The sequence below is a fragment of the Phascolarctos cinereus genome, unplaced genomic scaffold (assembly GCF_003287225.1).
Source record: "Phascolarctos cinereus isolate Bilbo 61053 unplaced genomic scaffold, phaCin_HiC Scaffold_9;HRSCAF=440, whole genome shotgun sequence".
NCBI lineage: Eukaryota > Metazoa > Chordata > Mammalia > Diprotodontia > Phascolarctidae > Phascolarctos > Phascolarctos cinereus.
In genome coordinates, this window is record NW_027556402.1 from 97,139,250 (window position 1) to 97,156,052 (window position 16,803).

Consider the following 16,803-nt stretch of genomic DNA (forward strand, 5'->3'; position numbering starts at 1 on the left):
TATGCCTTGCTGAAGAATTTAACAGGTCCTGTTAAAGCTCTAGACAGTTTTCTTTCTTTTACTTTGCCAGCACTAAAGAGCACGTAAGCACTGTGTTTTAGGACTCACTCATCTACTGAAGATCTATTTTTGAATATCTGCCTCATACTCAATGAGGTCTGATCAAAACAACTTTAAAGCTCAGAGGTGTTTCAAAGGTTGGTTTTTAAATGTTCCTGTAGTAAGAATTCATGTTTAATGAATTGAACTGGGTTTTTTATAATCATAGCTTACATATATATCTATCTATCTATCTATCTATCTATATATAATATCTATATATATATATATATATATCTCACTGCACAGTTTGCCAAGCACTCACTACATACACATACGTCACACCCTGTGAGATAGTGCAAGTATTATGATTTCCATTTTATAAATAAGTAAACTGAGGCTCAATGAGGATTGCATGGGTAAAAAGTAGTAGATACAGGATGGGTAATGGGTCTTTACTCCAAGTCCCCATGGTCTTTCTACTCTGTGGCATTGCTGCCCATGTGTACCATTGCATCTCTCATCATTAAAAGTTTAAAGAAATGCAAGTTTATTTTTTTTTATTTTTTATTTGTTTAGGGCTTTCTTTCCCTATATGCCTGGGCCTTGTTTTCTTTTTCTTTCTTCCTTTTTTTTTTAAAATTTTATTAATTTATTTTGATTTATCAACAATCACTTCCATATGCTTTTAAGCTGAAAATTTTTCCCCCTTCCTCCCCCCGACCCTCCCCAAGATGTTCACAATCTGATATAGGCTTTACATTACATACCCATTAAATATATTTTCACATTAGTGAAGTTGTAAGTAAAAATTAAAGCCAATAGGAGGAACCATCAGAAAGATGAAACAAAACTCAACAGAAAGTAAAAATAAGTGATAGCGATTCGACTTCCATAGTTCTTTCTTTGGATGTGGACAGCATTTTCCATCCCAAGGCCTCTGGAGATGTCTTAGATCCTCATAATGCTGAGAAGGGTAACAATCTTAGTCGTTGCATAACGTGGCTGTTATTGTGTACAAAGTCCTCTTGGTTCTGCTCACTTCACTCAGCATCAGACCATATAAGTCTTTCCAGGTTTTCCTGAAGTCAGCCTGTTCATCATTTCTTATAGCACAATAGCATTCCATTACATTCATATACCACAACTTGCTCAGCCATTCCCCAATTGATGGGCATCCTCTCAATTTCCAATTCTTTGCTACCACAAAAAGAGCTGCTATGAATATTTTTGTACATGTGGGTCCCTTTCCCATTTGTTTGCTGGATCAAAGGGTATGCACATTTTTGTAGCCCTTTGGGCATAGTTCCAAATTGTTCTCCAAAATGGTTGGATCATTTCACACCTCCACCAACAATGTATTAGTGTTCCAATTTTCCCACATCTTCTCCAACATTTCTCATTTTCCTGTTTTGTCATGTTGGCCAATCTGATAGGTGTGATGTGGTACCTCAGAGTTGTTTTGATTTGCATTTCTCTAATCAATAATGATTTAGAGCATATTTTCATATGACTGTAGATGGCTTTAATTTCTTCATCTGAGAACTATCTGTTCATATCCTTTGAACATTTATCAATTGGAGAATGGCTTGTATTCTTATAAATTTGTCTTAATTCTCTACATATTTTAGAAATGAGGCCTTTATCAGAGAGACCGGTTGTAAAAATTCTTTTCCAATTTTCTACCTTACTTCTAATCTTAGTTGCATTGGCTTTGTTTGGGCAAAAACTTTTCAATTTAATGTAATCAAAATGATCCATTTTGCATTTCATAATGTTCTCTATCTCCTGTTTAGTCATGAATTCTTCTGCTCTCCATAGATCTGATAGGTAAATTATTCCTTGTTCTCCCAGTTTACTTATGGTATCAGCCTTTATATCTAAGTCATGAACCCATTTTGACTTTATTTTGGTATATGGTGTGAGATTGGGAAAGGGACCCACATGTCCAAAAATATTCGTAGCAGCTCTTTTTGTGGTGGCAAAGAATTGGAAATTGAGAGGATGCCCATCAATTGGGGAATGGCTGAGCAAGTTGTGGTATATGAATGTAATGGAATGCTATTGTGCTATAAGAAATGATGAACAGGCTGACTTCAGGAAAACCTGGAAAGACTTATATGGTCTGATGCTGAGTGAAGTGAGCAGAACCAAGAGGACTTTGTACACAATAACAGCCACGTTATGCAACGACTAAGATTGTTACCCTTCTCAGCATTATGAGGATCTAAGACATCTCCAGAGGCCTTGGGATGGAAAATGCTGTCCACATCCAAAGAAAGAACTATGGAAGTCGAATCACTATCACTTATTTTTACCTAGTTTCTGTCATACTCTTTTCCAGTTTTCCCAGAAATTGTTGCAAAGAGTGGGTTCTTATCCGAGAAGCTGAGGTCTTTGGGTTTATCAAATAATAGATTACTATAGTCATTGACTACTGTGTCTTGAGTATTTAACCTATTCCACTGATCCACCTCCCTATTTCTTAGCCAGTACCAAGCAGTTTTGATGATTGCTGCTTTATGATACAATTTAAGATCTGGAATTGCTAGGCCACCTTCCCCTGCATTTCTTTTCATTAGTTCCCTTCATATTCTGGAACTTTGATTCTTCCAAATGAATCTTGTTATTATTTTTTCTAACTCTAAAATAATTTTTGGTAGTTTGATTGGTATGGCACTGAATAAGTAAATTAGCTTAGGTAGGATTGTCATTTTTATTATATTAGCTTGGCCTACCCATAAGCAACTGATGTTTTTCCAATTATTTAGATCTGATTTTATTTGTGTGAAAAGTGTTTTGTAATTGTGTTCATAGAGTTCCTGGGTTTGTTTCAGGAGGTAGACTCCTAAATATTTTATAATGTCTACAGTAAGTTTAAATGGGATTTCTCTTTCTATCTCTTGCTGTTGGACTTTGTGGGACTTTGTTGGTAATATATAGAAATGCTGATGATTTATGTGGGTTTATTTTATAGCCTGCAACTTTGCTAAAGTTGTTTATTATTTCAAGTAGTTTTTTACTTGATTCTCTAGGATTCTCTAAGTATATCATCATGTCATCTGCAAAGAGTGATAGCTTTGTTTCTTCTTTGCCTATTCTAATGCCTTCAATTTCTTTTTCTTCTCTTATTGCTAAAGCTAAGGTTTCCAGTACAATATTGAATAACAGTGGTGATAATGGACATCCTTGTTTCACCCCGATCTTATTGGAAATGCTTCTAGCCTGTCCCCATTACATATAATGCTTGCTGAAGGTTTTAGATAGATGCTATTTATTATTTTAAGGAAGACTCCATTTATACCTATGCTTTCTAGTGTTTTTAATAGGAATGGGTGTTGTATTTTATCAAAAGCTTTTTCTGCATCTATTGAGATGATCATGTGGTTTCTGTTGGTTTTGTTGCTGATATGCTCAATGATGCTGATAGTTTTCCTAATATTGAACCAACCCTGCATTCCTGGTATAAATCCTACCTGGTCATAGTGTATTATTCTTGTGATAAGTTGCTGCAATCTACTTGCTAGTATTTTGTTTAAAATTTTTGCATCTATATTCATTAGAGAAATTGGTCTCAATTTTCTTTCTCCATTTGACTCTTCCTGGTTTAGGTATCAACACCATATTTGTATCATAAAAAGAATTTGGTAAGACTCCTTCTTCACCTATTTTCCCAAATAGTCTATATAGTATTGGAATTAATTGTTCTTTAAATGTTTGATAGAATTCGCATGTAAATCCATCTGGCCCTGGAGATTTTTTCCTAGGGAGTTCATCAATGGCTTGTTCAATTTCTTTTTCTGAGATGGGGTTATTTAAGTATTTTACTTCCTCTTCGTTAATCTGGGCAATTTATATTTTTGTAAATATGTATCCATTTCACTAAGATTGTGAAATTTGTTGGCATATAGTTGGGCAAAATAATTCCTAATTATTGTTTTAATTTCCTCTTCCTTGGTGGTAGCTTCACCCTTTTCATTCTTGATACTAGTAATTTGGTTTTCTTCTTTCTTTTTTTTAATTAAATTAACCAAAGGCTTATCTATTTTATTGTTTTTTTCATAAACCAGCTCTTAGTTTTATTTATTAGTTCAATAGTTTTCTTAATTTCAATTTTCTTAATTTTTCCTTTGGTTTTCAATATTTCTAATTTGGTGTTTAGTTGAGGATTTTTAATTTGTTTTTTTCTAGTTTTTTTAGTTGTATGCCCAATTCATTAATCTCTCTTTTTCTATTTTATTTATGTAAGCATTTAGAGATATAAAACTTCCCCTAAGAACTGCTTTCGCTGCATCCCATAGGTTTTGGTATGTTGTCTCATTATTGTCATTCTCTTGAATGAAATTATTGATTGTTTCTATGATTTGTTGTTTGACCCAATCATTTTTTAGGATTAGATTATTTAGTTTCCAATTATTTTTTAGTCTATCTTTCCATGGCCCTTTATTACATATAATTTTTATTGTGTCATGATCTGAAAAGGATGCATTTAATATTTCTGCCTTTCTGCATTGGATTGTGAGGTTTTTATGCCCTAGTACATGGTCAATTTTTGTGTATGTGCCATGTACTGCCGAGAAAAAAGTATATTCCTTTCTATACCCATTCAGTTTTCTCCAGAGGTCTATCATACCTAACTTTTCTAATGTTCTATTCACCTCCTTAACTTCTTTCTTGTTTATTTTGTGGTTAGACTTATCTAGTGCCGAGAGGGGGAGGTTCAGGTCCCCCACTAGTATAGTTTTGCTGTCTATTTCTTCCTGTAACTCCCTGAACTTCTCCTGTAAGAATTTGGATGCTATGCCATTTGGTGCATATATGTTTAGTAATGATATTACTTCATTGTCTATGGTGCCTTTTAGCAGGATGTAGTTTCCTTCCTTATCTCTTTTAATTAGATCTATTTTTGCTTTTGCTTTGAGGTCAGGATTGCTACCCCTGCTTTTTTCACTTCAGCTGATGCATAATATATTCTGCTCCAGCCTTTTACCTCTCCCTTTTCTTTCCCCTTTTCCCTCCTACTGCCTATAGGGCAAGTTAGATTTCTATACCTAACTGATTATATTATGCCCTTCTTGAGCCAAATCTGATGAGAGTAAGGTTCAAACAATGTTCCCCCCCCCTTCTTTCCCTCTGCTGTAATAGGATTTTGTGTCTTTTCCTGTAATGTAATTTACCCTTGTCTGCCTCCTCCTTTCTCAGTACATTTTCTAAGATCATATTGATCCACTTATTTGGATCCATTTAACCCACTTGATTATATATATATATTTTATCATTACATCAAAGTCAACTAATATCCACCCTCTTTATGTATACTCCTTTAACAAGGTGTAATAACAATACAGTTCTCACTTGTAGGGGTTTAAACAGCCCCCCCCCCTTATTAACAACATATTGTATCCTTCTGTCCCATTTACCTTTTTAAGTCCTTCTTGAGTCCTGTACTTGAAGATCAAATTTTTTATTGAGCTCTGGTCTTTTTATCAGGAAAGTTTGGAAGTCTCCTATTTCATTGACTATCCACCTCCTCCCTTGAAAAATGATGCTCATTTTTGTTGTGTAATTGATCCTTGGCTGCATTCCAAGCTCTTTTGCCTTACGGAATATCATGTTCCATGCCCTGCAGTCTTTTAATGTAGAAGCTGCAAGGTCCTGTGTAATCCTGACTGTGGTTCCATGATATCTAAACGGTTTCTTTCTGGCTGCTTGCAGCACCTTCTCTTTCATCTGGTAATTTTGGAATTTTGCTATTATATTCCTTGGTGTTGTCAATTTGGGATCTCTTTCAGGTGGTGATCAGTGGATTCTTTCTATGGTTATTTTCCCTTCTGGTTCTAGGACTTCTGGGCAGTTTTCCTTTATGATTTCCTGAAAGATACTGTCCAGGCTCTTTTTCTCATCATGATTTTCAGGTAGTCCAATAATTTTTAAATTGTCTCTCCCGAGTCGATTTTCCAGGTCGGTTGTTTTACTGATGAGGTATTTTACATTTTCATTTTTTTGTTTCTGTTTGACTGATTCTTGCTCTCTCATAGAGATATTAGTTTCCATTTGTCCAATTCTAGTTTTTAACAGATTGTTTTCTTCTGTTAGTTTTTGTACTTGCTTCTTCAACTGGCCAATTGTGTTTTTTAAGGACTTGTTTTCTTCAGTGTATTTTTTTTCCAATTGTCTAATTGCATTTTTGAAGGTCTCTTCTACCTCTCCCATTTGACTATTAAAATCCTTCTTGAGCTCTTCTAAGAAGGCTTTTTGGGCTTCAGACTAGTTCATATTCCCTTTTGTTGTTGCAGTTGTGGGTTTGTTGACAATTTTGTCCTCTTCAGAATTTCTGTCTTGATCTTCACTCTTCTCATAATATGAATCTATGGTACATTTCTTTTTACTCATGGTGTTTCTTTATTCCCTGGCCTTTAAAGAGATTGAGCTCTCCTGCTGGGGAACAGAGGGTACTGACCCAAGCTTCTTGTGTCGGGAGCCTAGGTCTTGGCCAGTGGCTTTGAGTGCTGGGGCCTCTTATGCTGGCAATTGGAGGCTGTAGTTTTCTGGCAGCTTACGTTTTGTTGGGCTGGAATCAGCAAGGCTGGAACTTTCAGGCAATTCTAGGTTGCCTGCTTTTCCTTTCCTTTAGCTTTCTTCAGCTCCTTTTAGATGGGTGCTGTAGGGTGTTTATCTGCCTGGGGCCCCCTTGCAGTGTTGTCTCCTTTGTTTCTGCTAATGCACTGGGAGATTCCTTTGCAGTGGGGTGCCAAGGCACCTGGTGGTTTTCTGAGCTGGTTTCCACTGGTTCTCCCCCCCCCCACCTCAGTGAGGCACTCGGAGGTGTCAGGTGTTGGTGTTTGCCTGCTCTACCACCTGGGCTTCATGATTTCTTCACAATTGGAGGATGCAGTGCTCCTACTGGTCACCTAGTGTTGGGTTGGAATCAGCAAGGCCTGGGCTTTAGGAAGCCTTTAGCTTGTTTTCTTCACCTCCCTTTGGATGAATGCCCCTGGGTACTTATCTGCCTGGGGCTCCTTGTAGTTCTGCCTCCCTTATTTTGCTGAGGCACTGGGAGACCCGTTTTCTGGGCTGCTGCACTGCTGCTCCCTGTCTTTCTTCTAGTTCAAGTATTTCAGGGTTTTTTTTCTGGGGTGATATTTTCTGGGTTTTCAGAGGTTGATAGGGGAGAGTGAGAGCAACTACCTTTTCACTCCACCATCTTGGCTTCTGGAAGTGGAAGCAAGAAATGCAAGTTTAAATATTTGACTAAACTGTTGATTAAACTTACTATTCAGTAATTGTTCTATCCTATAGCCTAAAAGTAAAATTTGGTGAAAACAAAATATATGCATTGCAAACTTGTGAATTGTTTCTATGTCCTATGGAACTCCAATGTGAATGATATTTTGTTTGATATTAATTTGGATTTCATTGAATCCTTTTGATTTCAAATGGGTAACAATTGAATCACAGAGGAAAACAAAAACTTTATGGGAATTCTATGAAACCTTCCAATGAATTACTATGTAATCCAAAAGAAGAGTATTTTTAGATGCACGGTATTGCATCTCAGGGTTTTGGATCCAAGATAGGAGACAGAATAAATTAAGAAGAAACCTTTGAATCAAAACCAGGGTGAAACTGATTTGTTAATACTTATTCATCAAAGAAATAGCAACTGAGGAGTCAATAGGAAATAAGATAGAAAGGAGCATATTAAGATTGAAATTTTAGTCATCACATATAATATCATGTTGATTCTCCTCTGACAGAAAGAACTGAACCTGGAACCAAGTGTAGTCAGCAAGTAAGACTCATTTTTCCTTACCTAACTTCTCTGATTGTAGTCAGAGGAACTGGGTTTAAAGCCAGCCTCTCATACCTATCACCTATGTGACCTTGGGCCTTTAGTCACTTGGTTTTCCTGGGATTCAGGTTCCTCATCTCTGGGTCCCATCCAAGTCTCAAGCTTTGATGATCTTATCTCCAATTCCTGGCCACATCTTCTTTTCTAATATGGCTTTTCAGTTTTTTTTTTAATCCATGAATCATCAATAGAAAATCTTTATAATTTGTTGGGTTTATCTTGAAACTAGTTTTTGAACCTATTTTAGGTTGAACAGACTATGCCAAAACATATTCCCATTTTCCAACTTTAGATTTAGAATCTGTTATTACCCATGGTTGTCAGCATTAGGATCATGAGGTTTAAAGTATAGAAATATCTTAGAGCTTCTCTACTGAAAGCCATTGATTTTGCATCTGAAGAAACAGGTCTAGAGAAGTGATGGTATTTGCTCAGGATTATGGAGTTAGAAAGTAAACAGTTAAGCCAAAATTCCAAACCAAAGTCCTTTGACTCAAGATTGCTTTTTCATTCTAGTATTATAATTCTGCTTCTAAAGTTTTCCCAATCAACTTCATTTCACAACAATAACTTTAATACTCTTGGCTATATCAAAAAAGACTCCCAAGGAAATTGTCCATTGTACTTCAGTGACCTTGGTGACTGATTTGTAATCCTTATCTGTATCACAAATCCTGCCCATATACTAGGAAGTTTCAACATTTACATCTATGCTTCCTGGAAGATCCTAACTTCCTAGGTCCTTAATCTACCTAGTTCCCACAGTCTTCTTTTCTTTCACCCCAGCTAGAATGGAAGATTGTCACAACCTTGATCATTCACAAGTGTTCTACTTCCTTTATCTGATCATAATCTGTATCATTTCCTTATTTCTTACAATTCCTAATCCTGTTCTTCTTACTCACTGTACCCTCTATTCCTTCTACTGCTCAATTCTTTCCCAGGCCATTTATCACCTCTACGCTAGCCACAAGCTTATTTCCCTATTTTGACCCCTTGACTAGCTCAATTCTACACTATCTCCTACCTTCAAAAACCTTTTTGACTGTCCTATCACCAATCATATGAAAAACTAACCCTGAATTACTCTCACCATCCACCTCCTCCTACTCCTATGTGTATGTTGTTGAACAGAGCTGAAAAATTCATGAAACTGTTCTAATTGGTCTCAATACAAATTCATGTTGTCTAATCTCAACTGTGCCGTCAAGTCAACAGGAAAATCCTTCTATACTTTCAATAACCAATTCTCTATTCTGTTCGCTGTCTTTTCCAAACCTTTTTATATCTTCTCAAGCATCCTACTCAAGTATGTATCCCCTTGCCCACCCTCCTCTCAGCCCCCAAATTTACCTCATATTTCACTGGAAACCTTGAGAATATTCACTGAGAGCTTTCTGTCCTTCTCTCTTCCTTAGAGCATATCACCTTGACATCTTCCCCCATCATCTTCTCTTCACTCTGGTTTTAAACGAAGAGGCAGCACTTCTTCTTCCCAAGGCCATCCCCTCTGCATGCACCCTTGATCCAAGTTCCTCCTTCCCCCTCTTCTCCAGTAGATTGCTTTCACAATCATCCCCATTCTCTTTCTCCAACAAAATAGTAAAGGAGTCAGATGGTGTTAAACACAACACTTTTATTCAGTTTGTAAGATGGTAATCATTGCCCAGATCTTGGTATACTCTCAAGGAAGAACTCTGGCAGCTTTAGGTATCATCTAATGCAGTGATGTCAAACTCAAATACAAAAAGATCTCTGAAGGTAGCATATCGACAAAAGAGCACAAATTACCATCATCTGTATTGTGCTGTATTTTTATTTTGTTAAACATTTCCCGATGACTTTTCATCTGGTTTAGGAAGCATTTGGGCTATAGAGTACATTTTGTGGGCCAATGTTGACACACCTGATGCATGAGACTTTCTTAGTGTTATATACAATATAAGTCTGAATATGTCAGTGCTTTACTCAATAAACTCCAAGGGCTCCTTATTGACTGTAGGATCAAATATAATTTTATCTTATTTTTAAAAATGTCTATTTTGTTTAAGATTTACAATATGTGTAATCATGAATATATTTTGTAGAATGCAATTTCATTTTATTTTTCAAAAGGACTTCAGTATTTTGGAAACATTAAAATATCTCTTTTGGCTATTTGTTATGGAAATATTTTGATTATTATCTATTTTCTGAAAAATCATGCTTTCAAATTTTTGTTGACCCAATCATTTACTTTGATTATTTAAATTTATTTTTTAAACAAAAATACCTCCTTTACTCATTTTTCATCTCTCAAAGAATTGGATTAGGAAATCTTTTAAATCAAAACACTTGAGTAGCTCCTCTAAACTATTAAAAATATGAACCACAAATACAGAAGTTTATAGAGAAAGTGACATTGACTCCAAATTCGTTAGTTTGTCAAGTAATATTTTCATTTTCCACCAGAGGGAGCATTGAAGAGTAGAGTAAGAAAAAAAATGTGAGTAAAATACATAGTTGTCATTCATATTCCCCTACCAGGTTCTGAAGTTTTACACACACACACACACAATCACACACACACACACACACACACACACACACAGAAATAAGAGATCATCTGCCATTTGAACTATGAATACCTCTCCCTTCCATTGGCACAGATTATTTCTAAAATTATATTCAAACCTCAATCTAGAATTGTGGGAAAGAATTATTTTTAAATTACCAAAATCCATTTTAAAGTTATTTGTCCCATCACTTCTAAGTTGATAAAACTTTGTTGAAAGTTCAGTAATAACTCTTTAAGATCCCATAATATTTTAAAACAATTTCTGACACCAATTACACAGCAAAATAGATTAAAGTGGATTAATAGTCTAGCGGACATTACTCTTTTTAAAAAATAGAGGAATACAACTATGTAGGGCCACAAGTAGAGTTGCAATGAGGCTGGCTTGATTAGGACTTTGTTGTATGGCATTTGGTGACCGCCGATATCACTTGTGGTCTTTCTGCAGTGTAGAAAAAATAAGAGTTTAGTAACAACAAAAATTAGTTTAAACAGGAAGCTTCCAGGTATATCAGTCCAAGCATACACTGGGACCAGCTTGAACTGTCTTGTGAGAGCTGATTGTTAAAGTTTCAGTGTGAAGAAATTTGTACCTCAGAAATAGGCAAACATTACAAACCAGGGCTTGATTTATTGATTTGCTCATTGTTTAGACTTAAGAAAGTGATGGAGAAATGTTAATAATGCATATTAAACTAAAAAAAGTATGTCATACATACTTTCCCCCCCAAAGTGAGCTGGTTGTTATACATTTATCACTGATGTCATCCTGGGGTGAACTCCTTTCCCATTCTGTATGTGCAAATGAATGTACTTTTTGTGCCCACTTGCCCCATATGCTAAAATTTCCTAGTTATAATAAAATATAAAATTTTCTAAGCTGGGTCATGAGCAAAAGAGCTGTTATGCAGGTAGGTTATAAGAGTTAGACTATATCGTTTAATGCCTGAATAAGTTTGTCTCTCTTTAAGGAACAAAGTACAGGTTTTGCAATTGTATGGCTAATTTGATCAGTGTAGAAAGGCAGCTGCTTAGCCTTCTAACCATTTTGAAAAGGCTTTGGTGTATTTGTATCAGTAGCATACCCTCCATTCATTGTCTGAGTGAGAACAGTAGAAGGAAGGTAATGGCACGACAATCTAGATGAGCAACAGCAAAGATAAACAATGTAACCATTTACAGAGTCTGCAAGAGTGGGCTATTTATTGTACCACCACACCTGTCAAATAGGCAGCTCTGAATAATATATAAATAAGAAGAGTTCACCTTGAGTAAGCCGACAAAACAGAAAAAAGATGTTTTGATAATTTTAATGGCGTTCTAAGTTAAAATGCTGGCTTCACAGAAGATCATCAACATATTTAATTTAAACTGGCAAGTCCACAAAAGAATTCATTATCATGGTTCTAATTTACAATAAGAAGTGAATTTAAATCATTTGAATATAGATTTCAAATATTCCTATGCAAACATAACTTTGATTTTACTCTTTCAAGCTTATAAGTTTTAAGACAATATATGTCCATCACAATTTTTCTGCAGTAAAAACCAGTGAGTTAAAATAGAAAGTTTATGAAATTTGATTATTACATGAAGCAAACATTCTAAGAAACCTACTAGAATATGTACATTTCAATGACTATCTTTCCTTTAATCTGAATCATGTTGAGATATTGAATGATTTCAATGGTGCTTGAAAATTTTCGAGAAAACCTCTTTTAGAATTTTCTTAAGAGACTATGGCATGTTCTTTTAAACATCTTCAATGATGGCAAATTCTCATCTTTTGGGCTCTTGAATATCAGAAACATTCATTTGGAATTATTTCTGGTGAATGAGGTAGGTGATTCATTTTGATTAAAAATGAGTTGTGATTATAATCTAATGGGACTACTTTCTTGTATGGGTATAACAACTGTCTGAAGGCAATTCCAAAACAAGAGTTTCAAAAATGTTTTAAGTAACTGAAGCATCATAAGAATAAATGTACAGACTCTGAAGCAGACTACTTTGAAGGACAATACTCATTCACAAGTACAAGTTTTGTTATTTCTGTTTTTATTGTTATGTAATAGTTAGAATTCAAACATTTTAGAATAATAAAATATATTCAGTTACTAATATTTTTTCTAGAAAGAATCTGGACATCTTTGGAATCTATTATTGCCTCATTAAAAAAAAAAGAAAATAATATACTCTAAGCTACTGAGTTGGGATAGTTCAAACTGTAAACTTACTGATTATGGACACAGTTGGGGCTGAGCAACATATAGAATCACATCATGGTTCCACATTGGAGAATTGCCAGAGAAATAATATCCCCACTCCCCTCAAAATGGAGATAATGATAAGAAAACTTGGATCTGGGCTATCCATTTCTGGGAAAAATAAATGACAAAAATCCTGAAAATAATCCAGGAAAGACTTCAATATCTTTTAGACATTCATTAAAGCCCTACAGATGTTCTTTCCATTTGGTGGGCCAGATGACCTTTTCTTTGTTCATAAATATTTCACATACAGTGAGTTTCTTTCTTCCCATGTTCTTGAAACAAGTGAAAAAATGGTTTTGTAATTATAGGCACAGACAGCAGTTTATTTCCTCTTGTGTTACGAAAATTAACTTCCGTTTCTTCTTTAAAAATATCAGGTCTTTCTAGCAGCACCTCCATATCAAGGGAGTTTGATTAATTACTGCTGCCATCTGCTGGTTATTTTTTAAACTTTAGAAAAAGCAGTGGCTAAGGCTCCAGCCAATATGATGCAAAATGCAAGTGCTATTAATAGATAATTTTTAATACCCTGTATGGCAAAAGAAATGAGAAAAAAATATTGACACAACCTCAAAAAAAGGAAGATTTCCTTTTATACAACCCAGTATTAAAAATCTGGTTCAAAGATTTTGATTCTCAACCATACCATCTATTGTGTGAATAAATTCTATCTTAACCTTCTACTTGTCTACTTGACTGTAAAGTTCATGAGGGAAATGATCCTGACTCATCAAAGTTAGTATCTGCCTTAGAAGTTAGGACAGAGCTTTGTACACAGTAGTTACTTGATAAGTTAGTGAGGCAGTGTGGTACAATATCAAGGGCACTGGTTTGGGAATCAAAAGCACTGAATTCAAATCTTACCTCTGGCATTTATTACCTGTGAAACTATGGTTAAATCAGTTACCCTCTCTGGGTTTTGGTTTCCTCATCTGTATTATGAAAGGCTTGGATTACTTGGCATGTGAGGTTCCTTCTAATTCTATAACCCTGTGAAATGCTTTTTGAAACAATAGATTTCTAGATTGCGGAGGGGGTGGAGCCAAGATGGCAGCGTGAAAGCAGTGACTTGCTTGAGCTCTCCCCCAAACCCCTACAAATACTCATAAAAAATGGCTCTAAACAAATTCTGAAGCAGCAGGACCCACAAAAAGACAGAGTGAAACAAATTTCCAGCCCAAGACAACTTGGATGATTGATCAGAAAGATGTATCGCACAGGGCTGGGAGTGCAGCGCAGCACAGCATGGGCGCACAGGCCACAGCAAACCTGGAGCAGGCCTCAGAGGACTGAATCTCGGGCAGCTGTGGAGGTTTCCAGACTCCTCAATCCACCAATGCCAAAGACAACTTAGAAGGTCAGTGGGAAAAGTCTGTTTCTTTCAGTGCTGAGAAAGAAAGGTGGGGTTTCAGCTCCATTCCCCAAGAGCGTGGCCCTGGGTAGGGGCAGCTGCTTCCCGAGCTTCTGGCCCACAGACTGAGGGGGAATCCAGTGGCTGATCAGAGAGGGATTGCAGGGATCTCTTTGCCAGTGCTCAGGCAGGAATCTCTTGCTTTGCCCATATTTGGATCTGGGCCACAGTTCTGGATGGTGGTGGGGGGGTGAGGAGGAGCACTGGTTTGGTGGAGCTTGTAGTGGTTGTGGAGAGAAACCCCTCCTCACAGTTACAGGACAGAAAGGAGTACTTGTAGTCACAGGCCAGGAAAGGAGTAAACACCTCACCCCTTATCATACCACCTTGGAAGAACTGAAAATTTACAGGACCCTACAAGTATCTCTGAAAACAGCTGCACAAACCCCCTGAAGCTTGGAACAGTACATTCTCCACATTGGAAGCAGATTCATACCTTAACAAAGAGTTTAAAACTCAAGTAATTGGCCAGGATCATGAGCAAGCAGCACAAAAAGAGTCAGACTATATTATCTTACTTTGGTGAAAAAGAAGATCAAAATATACAACCAGAAGAAGACAAAGCTCCTACATCCAAAGCCTCCAAGAAAAATATGAATCAGTCCCAGGCCTTGGAAGAGCTCAAAAGGGATCTTGAGAAGCAAGTAAGGGAAGTAGAGGAAAAACTGAGAGTGATGCAGGAAAATCACAAAAAACAAGTCGACAGCTTGCTAAAGGAGATCCAAAAAAATACTAAAGAAAATAACACCTTAAAAAACAGCCTAACCCAAATGGCAAAAGAGGTCCAAAAAGCCAATGAGGAGAAGAATGCCCTAAAAAGGAAAATTGGCCAAATGGAAAAGGAAGTCCAAAAGCTTACTGAAGAAAATACTTCCTTAAAAATTAGAATAGAGCAATTGGAAGATAGTGATTTTATGAGCAATCACGACACAGTAGAACAAATCCAAAAGAATGAAAAATTAGAAAACAGTGTGAAATATCTCATTGGAAAAACAACTGACCTGGAAAATAGATCCAGGAGAGAGAATTTAAAAATTATTGGACTATCTGAAAGCCATGATCAAAAAAAGAGTCTAGACATCATCTTTCAAGAAATTATCAAGGAAAACTGCCCTGATATATAAGAACCAGAGGGCAAAATAGAAATTGAAAGAATCCACAGATCTCCTCCTGAAAGAGATCCCCAAAGGAAAACTCCTAGGAATATTATAACCAAATTCCAGAGTTCCCAGGTCAAGGAGAAAATATTACAAGCTGCCAGAAGGAAACAGTTCAAGTACTGTGGAAACACAATCAGGATAACACAAGATTTAGCAGCGAAAAAATGGTCATTCAGTGAAATAGAGGACTTTCAAGCATTCTTGATGAAAAGACCAGAGCTGAATAGAAAATTTGGCTTTCAAATACAAGACTCAAGTGGAACATGAAGAGGTAAACAGGAAAGAGAAATTGTAAGAGACTTATTAAGATTGAACTGTTTGCATTCCTGCATGGAAAGATGATATTTGTAACTCATGAGAACTTTGTCAGTATTAGGGTAGTTGAAGGAAAAAAACTGTATGTATGTATATGTAGATAGATAGATAGAGGGCACAGGATGAGCTGAAGATTAAGGGGTCATATCTGGAGAATAAAATTAAGGGAAGAGAGAGGATATACTCAGAGAAGAAGAAAGGGAGAGGTAGAATGGGGTAAATTATCTCACAAAAAAAAAACCGGAAAAGAAAAGTCTCTTACAGTGGAGGGGAAATGGGGGAAGGTGAGAGGGAATGAGGGAATCTCATTCTCATAGGACTTGGCTTAAGGAGGGAATAACATACACATTCAATTGGGTATGGAAATCTGTCTTACCCTACAGGAAAATAGGGGGAGAAGGGGACAAGGGAGCAGAGAGTTGATAGAGAGGAGGGCAGATTGGGAAAGAGGGTGATCAGAAGCAAATACTTCTGAGGAGGAACAGGGTCAAAAGAAAGAATAGAATAAATGGGAGACCAGGATAGGATTAAGGGAAATAGAGTTAGTTTTTCACAACATGTCTACTATGGATGTGTTTTGCATAACTGCGCATGTACAACCTATATTGAGTTGCTTGCCTTTTCAATGAGGGTGGGTGGGGAGGGAGGAAGAGAGAAGATTTGAAACCTAAAGTTTTAAAAACATATGTTCTGAAAAATGTTTTCACATGCTACTGGGAAATAAGAAATATAAGAAATGGGGTACAGAAGTCTATCCTGCTCTATAGGAAAATAGAAGGGGGAGGGGATAAGAGAAGGGGAGATAGATAGAAGAGAGGACAGACTAAGGGAAGGGATATTCAGAATGCATGCCATCTTGGGGTGGGGGGAGGGGGGAGATGGGGGAAAATTGGGAACTCAAAACTTTGTGGAAGTGAATGTTGAAAACTAAAAATAAATAAATTTATATTAAAAAAAAGCAATAGATTTATTCAACAGTCCCTTATATACAAAGACAAGGATTTTGGGAAGATACAAAATAATAAAGAGATGTCCTTTTCCTCTTGGAGCTTACGATCCATTGGAGATAGTGGGGAAAATGACACCTAAAGAAATGTAAAATACTATACAATAAATATGCTATAATTATGGTGCAGAAAAATTTCAAGAAAAACACACACAGTGTACAAAGCTTTATATAAGTTTGTATTAAGGAA

The 16,803-nt window shown here is 36.3% G+C and overlaps 1 protein-coding gene across 10 annotated transcripts in view; it reads right to left on the minus strand.

Moving 5' to 3' along the window:
• Positions 1 to 9,509: 9,509 nt before the first annotated feature.
• Positions 9,510 to 16,803, minus strand: part of TMEM144 (transmembrane protein 144) — a 70,183-nt gene continuing 62,889 nt past the window's right edge. For 3 of the 10 annotated variants that reach the window (XM_020994078.2, XM_020994076.2, XM_020994081.2), the window contains one exon: positions 13,158 to 16,692. In XM_020994078.2, the coding sequence (XP_020849737.1) occupies positions 16,579 to 16,692 (114 nt within the window). In that variant the 3' untranslated portion in view covers positions 13,158 to 16,578. Of the gene's footprint in view, positions 10,891 to 11,742; positions 16,693 to 16,803 lie in introns of those variants that run through there. The other 7 variants (XM_020994083.2, XM_020994079.2, XM_020994085.2 and 4 more) reach the window with 5 other exon arrangements.